General features: G+C 42.5%; 1 protein-coding gene across 4 annotated transcripts in view; it reads left to right on the plus strand.

Annotated features, from left to right (window-relative positions):
• Positions 1-3,999, plus strand: part of RABEPK (Rab9 effector protein with kelch motifs) — a 342,909-nt gene extending 338,910 nt beyond the window's left edge. For all 4 annotated transcript variants that reach the window (XM_040324880.1, XM_040324881.1, XM_040324882.1 and 1 more), the window contains one exon: positions 3,638-3,999. In XM_040324880.1, coding sequence (XP_040180814.1) covers positions 3,638-3,918 — 281 coding nt within the window. In that variant the 3' untranslated portion in view covers positions 3,919-3,999. The remainder of the gene's footprint in view (positions 1-3,637) is intronic.
• Positions 4,000-7,821: the final 3,822 nt, after the last annotated feature.

The raw sequence follows: 7,821 nt of genomic DNA on the forward strand, positions 1-7,821 counted from the left end.
TCGTCCCGGATCGCTCCCCGAGCGGACCCGACCTCCGCATGTACCGGGGGGGGGGTCCCGATCGGACCCCCCACCCACGTCTAGCAGAGGACGTACAGGTACGTACATGTGCCTGTCCGTGACATTCTGCTGACGTATATGTACATGAGGAGGTCGGGAAGTGGTTAAGAGGCTGGGCGGGACTGACGTTTTGACGTCACTTTCACCCAACAGAGCTATGGGGATGGGCGAAGGAGATTTTTCCTTCAGTCTCGTCCCCAGTCAGCAGCCGAACGGTCCCGATCTCCTCCGCCGCTACCGACGGCTCCGGTAAGCGGCGGAGGGCGTGGGAGAGCGGCGGGAGGGGGGCCCTCTCCCGCCGCCGATAACGGCGATCTCGCGGCGAATCCGCCGCGGAGACCGCCGTTATCGTTAACAGAACCGCTGACACTAAAGATCGATACCTCGGTTGTGGCAGCAGCTGCTGCCGTTACCGAGATATCCATCTTTAAAGTTAGGCCGTATAAAGACGTACAGCGGTTTGGAAGTGGTTAAAGGGCCCAGAGGTCCCCAGGGCCCTGGATGGAAACTCCACTTTTTTTTATATATAAATGTTTATTTTTTTTATATATATATATATTTTTTATTAAAGGGCCCAGAGGTTTCCTTTTTTTTTATTAAAGGGTCCAGAGGTCCCAGACGGCAACCCCCTTTTTTTGTAATTTATTTTTATAAAAATTAATAATAATTTGTGTATATATATATATATATATATATATATATATATATATAGGGTCCAGGGCCCCAATTGGCAACCCCCCTTTTTAAAAAATATATATATATTTTTTATATATATTTTTTATTTCTGTATTTTCTTTTTATGAAAGGGCCCAGAGGTCCCCAAGACCCCAGATGGCTACCCCCCCTTCTTTTTATATAAATTATTCTTTATTCCTTCTTTTTTTGTAAAGGCCCCCCCACTTCTCAATTTGCGGCAGCCCCCCCCTTCTCAATTTCAGGCGGCAGCACCCCCTCCGGTTCTCTGCTCCAGGGGGCCCATGTCTAAAGCTGTATAAGGGGCCCCATAATTCCTGATGGCGGCCCTGTGCGCAGATATAGGTTTGCGTATGATGATGCACGCATCAGGTGCCCATGGCTACTCCTTGTATCTGAAGATACAATTGAGTCACGAAGACAAAGTAGTTTCTTTGTAAGGATACATTTAAGTAGATCAAGAAAAGAAAGAAAGAAATGATTAAGTGGCCAAGTATTCCTATCCTGCTCCATGAGATAGGACTCCATCACCCGGACGCCCCACTCGTGCGGGATACAAGAATACAAAGATTCTATAGCAACAAGTAGGGCGCCTGGGGAACATGGGTACATGTTTTAACAGGTCAGGCGTATCTTATATATGAAGGTAGACATGTGACATGGGGAAGAAGAAAATAATAGACAAACCTACTGGCGTTCTCTGTTAGAGACCTAATTCCAGAGATTATAGGCCTGCCAGGTGGGCGCGAAATACTTTTATGAACTGTCGGTGTATGAGGAAAATAATAATAATAATTAATCAAGTAATTTAAATTGTCTTTAACTATCAAGCCTTCCTGATAGGCCTGTATACACAGTACTCAGAATTGTGTCTGTGATATAGTTATTGACCCATAAATGAGCAGTTGGATGAGTATAAAGTAATTTAACCAATGTTATGAACGTATTAACAAACCCCAGCAGTATAAGGATCGCAAATAGGTAAGGCCAGTTAATAGAATCAAATGCTTTATGCGTATCTAGTGAAACCACAATCCTACTGTCAGGGCCCTCAGATGGAACTTGCAGATTGGTAAATAATCTACAGAGATTTATAGCCGTGAAGCGACCAGCCATTATTCCTACCATTTGATCAGGAACAATAATGGTAGGAATAATCAAATTCAATTGGCGGGCCAAGACTTTTGTCAGGATTTTTGCATCAACATTAATCAGCGAAATGTGACTCGCAATTCCTGGGTTTCTTATTTGGCATCGGTATCGGTATGATCAGTGCTTCCCACAAAGAATCCAGAAGAGTTCCAGACTCCTGCGCTTCACAATACACAGACAACAATCTTGGTGTAAGATACTCAGCATATTTTTGGTACCATTTGATCGAGTATCCATCTAACCCAGGAATTTTATTAGCTGCAAAAAAGGCCATAGCAGCATAATCCCCCCCCCCCATGATAGATAGGTAGATCTAGACTTGGCATCCTCCCCTGCCAGAACAGTAAGGTGTATATTTTACAAGTAATCAAGGAGAGCTTCTTGCATATACTGTATGTAGCCCTATACCTATACAGTTTGATATAAAATGCAGTAAAGGCTTGTGTAATCTCATCAGGTGTGGTTCGGAGTGTCTGGGTACTGTCATATACATAAGAAATGGATGATGTAGGGCCGCTACCCTCGCTAATTAAGCTAGTATTCTGCTGTTTTTGTCCCCAAATTCGAACAATCATTGTTGATACAGCAACTTCTTTTTATGTTTTTTTTTTAACAAGCAACAAGTCAAGCTGTCTCATAGCCTTTTCCCATACTCTATAATTAGAGGAGGAGGGATTTTTGACATATTCCGCCTCAGCCATGGAGACCTCTTGTTAGTCTGTTGTTTATTAACCATTTACTGTATATAGACTTTATCATGATCTTAGGCCAGAGCCCCCTACTCGCCTTCCAATTGTCATTGTAGAGAACTTAGGGCCAGATTCGCGTAGGTGAGCGGCGGCGTAACGTATCGTAGATACGTTACACCGCCGCAAGTTTTCATCGCAAGTGCCTGATTCACAAAGCACTTGCGATGAAAACTACGTTGGCAGCCTCCGGCGCAAGGCGGGCCAATTCAAATGGGCGTGTGCCATTTAAATTAGGCGCGCTCCTGTGCCGGACCTACTGCGCATGCTCCGTTTCGCAATTCCCGTCGTGCTTTGCGCGCCGTGACGTCATTTTTTCGAACTGCGACGCGCGTAGCGTACTTCCGTATTCCCGGACGTGTTACGCAAACGACGTTAAATTTTTAATTTCGACGCGGGAACGACGGCCATACTTTAGACAGCAATACGATTGCTGACTAAAGTTAGGGCACCCAAAACGACGACTAAATTTGCGACGGGAAACTAGACTAGCGGCGACGTAGCGAATGCGAAAATCCGTTGTGGAACGCCGTAACTCCTAATTTGCATACCCAACGCTGGTTTACGACGCAAACTCCCCCCAGCGGCGGCCGCGGTACTGCATCCTAAGATCCGACAGTGTAAAACAATTACACCTGTCGGATCTTATGGATATCTATGCGTAACTGATTCTATGAATCAGTCGCATAGATAGAAACAGAGATACGACGGCGTATCAGGAGATACGCCGTAGTATCCCTTTTGTGAATCTGGCCCTTATCTCTTATGTTCCAGTAAGTGTAGTGTTTAACCAAAGGTTGGTTTCAATTAAGCTGCAAATATACATGCATTAAAACTTGAATTTTCTTAACCTTCTGTGTATTAATATGCTGTTTTTTTAAGGCCTATCAATAGCTATATTAAGTGTTTTTTTTTTTGTTGTTTTTGTTTTTTTGTGGAAGAATACTCCTCTTCTGGTAATTTTATGTTTCTATACCTTTGTGTAGGAAACTATACCTGGACAAGGGTGCAGTTTGATTCTCCAAGCCCTGCAGCACGATTAGATCATTCAATGTGTCTTTTCCCATGGAAAATAAGGATGGACCTCTCAAAACCAGACTGTGAACCTGCTAATGTTACAGAGAAGATAGAGGATGATTTCTATACTCCTAATAAAGATTACAAGTCAGAGAAATGTGGCTACGTAACCCTTTGCCTAATCTTTGGTGGCATGGATACCAACGGAGAACTGTATAGTGACTGCAGTGTAACTGCTCTTACAAAATAATTTAATGTAGGATCGACTGGAGTTCCTTTTGGGTACATTAGATTTTTTTTGCCAATAAAACACTATAGAGAGTTAATCTTATAAATGGTTTTGGGTATTATGAATTTATGAAAACTATGTTACAGTGAAGCAGGGTGCTTGTCTTTCACATCTTCAAAAAGACGGATAAGATTTACAAAGACAGATGGAACAGACTGTGCAGCATGTGCAATGTGACAATACAAAATGACTATCAGCTTGCAGCTCGATAAAGAATTATTTTGCCGGTCAAAAATTGTGCTGTGTGGTGTTGTTCTGATGTCATTATTACTTGTTACAGTAAGGCCTCATGCACACTGGACGTTTTTGGATGTTTTAACAGCAGCTCCTTTTGGCAGTAGATGTTTTTTCTAGAGTCAATAAACTCCATCATGTTATCTTATGTGTCCATGCACACATGGGGCCAGATTCAGATAGGTCAGCGGATCTTTAGATCCGCGTAACCTATCTGAGTTACGATCCGCCGCCGGAAGTTTTTGAGGCAAGTGCTTAATTCAGAAAGCACTTGCCTCTAAACTTGCGGCAGCGTATCGTAAATCCCCCGGCGGAATTCAAATATCTCTTTCTGAATCCGGCCCATAGGCTGTTATCAGCAGTTTTGGACAGGTGGCGCTTTTGATTAGTAAGAAGAAAAAAGTGGGTTCTGAGAGATATTTTTCAGCTGTAAAAATGTTCTAACGCTGATAAACGCAGATAAATGCTCAATATTTGCTCACCAGTTTTTTAAATATTTTTGATCCATTGAAAAAGAAAAAAAAAACAATTCTTCAAAAAATAGGAACGTGGAAAAACGCTATTGCAAAAATGTTGAAAATAGTTAAACTCACTGCTGCCATTTGTTTAATGTTATTTTAATGTCCAGAGTGCATGAGGCCTTATAATGACATCTGAAAATCTTGATAAGTTTCAGTTGGATCTTTTCTGTATATGTGCAGGCACAGAAATAACTGTAAATTGCTTGATATTTTCCAGTCAGATCTTTTCTTCTAATGTGCATTTAATTTTAGAGTGAAGATAATAAAGATAAACCCACCATTTTTATGTCACTGGATGTCCAAATGTAGATCAGTATTTATAAAATGATATACAGTGGGGATCGAAAGTTTGGGCACCCCAGGTAAAAATTTGTATTAATGTGCATAACGAAGCCAAGGATAGATGGAAAATTCTCCAAAAGGCATCAAATTACAGATTAGACATTCTTATAATATGTCAAAAAAGTTAGATTTTATTTCCATCATTTACACTTTCAAAAGGACAGAAAACAAAAAAATGGCGTCTGCAAAAGTTTGGGCACCCTGCAGAGTTAATATCTTGTACTGCCCCCTTTGGCAAGTATCACAGCTTGTAAACGCTTTTTGTAGCCAGCCAAGAGTCTTTCAATTCTTGTTTGAGGTATCTTTGCCCATTCTTCCTTACAAAAGTCTTCCAGTTCTTTGAGATTTCTGGGCTGGCTGTCAGGCCCTGCTCTTTTAAGGTCTATCCATAGATTTTCAATTATGTTGAGGTCAGGAGATTGTGAAGGCCATGGAAAAACCTTCCATTTACGCCTCTTGATGTAATCCCCATGGATTTTGAGGTGTGTTTAGGATCATTATCAATTTGTAGAAGCCATCCTCTCTTTAACTTCAGCTTTTTCACAGATGGCATCAAGTTACCATCCAAAATTTGCTGAAATTTTATTAAATCCATTTTTCCATCTACTCGTGAAATGTCCCCTGTGCCACTGGCTGCAATACAACACCAAAGCATGATTGATCCACCCCCATGCTTAACAGTTGGACAGAGGTTCTTTTCATTAAATTCTCTGCCCTTTCTTCTCCAAACGTACCTTTGCACGTTACGACCAAAAAGTTCTATTTTAACCTCATCGGTCCATAGAACTTGTTTCCAAAATGCATCAGGCTTGTCTATATGTTCATTTGCAAAGTTCAAACACTGATTTTTGTGGTGAGGACGTAGAAGAGGTTTGGTCTGAATGTGTGTACAGCCATCAGACCATATGATCCCAGCGGACATGTCCGATGAAAACGGTCCGGCGGACCGTTTTCATCGGACAGTCCGACCGTGTGTACAAGACCTCACACATCTTGCTTTAACTTCCACTGTTCCTGATGACTGCCATTTCTTAATTACATTCCGAACAGAGGATATTGACATCTGAAAACGCTTTGCTATCTTCTTATAGCCTTCTCCAGCTTTGTGATCGTCAACTATTTTCAGTTTCAGTTTTCTAGACAACTGCTTAGAAGAAGCCATGGTGCTGATTGTTGGGGCAAGGTCAGATGAGTCTGGGCATTTAAAACCTTTGAGATTGACATCACCTGGTTTTCCCAGACGATGATTGAGAACAATCCATGACACTGGCAGGTCTCAGCTTTGCAAAGGGGGCAGTGCATGCTATATATTCTGCAGGGTGCCCAAACTTTTGCAGACGCCATTTTTTTGTTTTCTGTCATTTTGAAAGTGTAAATGATGGAAATAAAATCTAACTTTTTTGACATATAAGAATGTCTAATCTGTAATTTGATGCCTTTTGGAGATGTTTCTATCTTTCCTTGTCTTCGTTATGCACATTAATACAAATTTTTACCTGGGGTGCCCAAACTTTCGATCCCCACTGTAATCACAGATTCTAATATATTCTAATATTATATAAGTATTATAATAATTATATACTTAAAGCTCGACTGCAAAACAAAACTAAATGATAACTAGCATAAGGATCAATGAACTGATTTTTCAGCTTTGGGTAGAAACTGTTTGAATACATCAGACACTGGTTTATTATATCACCCACCAACTCTAGTGATGAGCTCTCTACCTTTGATTTTCCAAGACCTAACTCCGATCCCACCCTTATTGTATTTTTAATCAAGATTTGCAGTACGGTGCAAGGTCAGCATATACTGTCCAGGCCCCCTCCCACTTAAAAAAAACAACTTTATGTTGGGTGATGTTAAAACTACCTGTAAAGAAAAAGTTAGATTTAGTCTTACCTTGCCCCCATCTACTAAATCACTGGGGATGACATCACTGTCCTTCTTCACAAAAGATTCCACTTAATCTCACAGGTCCTCAAGGGTAGGTTCCCCCTCACAAAACCATCTCTGTAAGGCTCTCCCACAGCAATCCAGGGCTGCCAAAGTCATATACCTCCAGAGAGCATTCTGTTATCTCCCCCAAGTATTCCTGCTCTTCGTGTGTCAGGAAGGGCAAGCCAGTAACCAAGTCCCATCCTCCTTGCTGAGAGCCTCTTCACAGTCTCATCGGAAGTTCGGACCAGCCCTTGCATCAGCGATCCTGCCAGGCACTTCTGCCACTCTGCACTCCCGAGCTCCCTGTCTGCGCTATCAGGGGTTATTAAGTCAGAGGTGTAAGAGAGGCCTTTCCCTGCATACCGTGCTCTACAATCAGGTACGTGACAGCGTGCCATTGCAGAGCCCAATATCGACTGTCCAGCTCTATCTCCTGCTGGACCAGCCCTGTCCAACTCTGACACCTACTGCTTTTGGGGCCACTCTCCCAGGAATGGCATCCATAACTCCCATTGGTCACTGGCCCGTTGCCCTGTGGTTGGAAAGCACTTGCCCTGGTGTATACCAGCAACCTGGAGGGCACCAATCCAGACCTTCACCCAAATCTGCTGCCTGATCTCCAGGTATTGGTCCACAGACACAGTCCTGGGGTTTACTGAAAAGGCAATCCGCAGCAGCCCCTGTAACTCTGATGCCAGGTTTATATTTCTGCTGGGCCGACCAAAGTATGTTATCCCAATCTTGGATCCCGGTGGTGTTCACAGGAAGTAGGTACTATCCCACCACTTGGCACTAATGTGACGGACCCCGTACTCAAGAGGAGTAT

The sequence above is a fragment of the Rana temporaria genome, chromosome 9 (assembly GCF_905171775.1).
Source record: "Rana temporaria chromosome 9, aRanTem1.1, whole genome shotgun sequence".
NCBI classification, from domain to species: domain Eukaryota; kingdom Metazoa; phylum Chordata; class Amphibia; order Anura; family Ranidae; genus Rana; species Rana temporaria.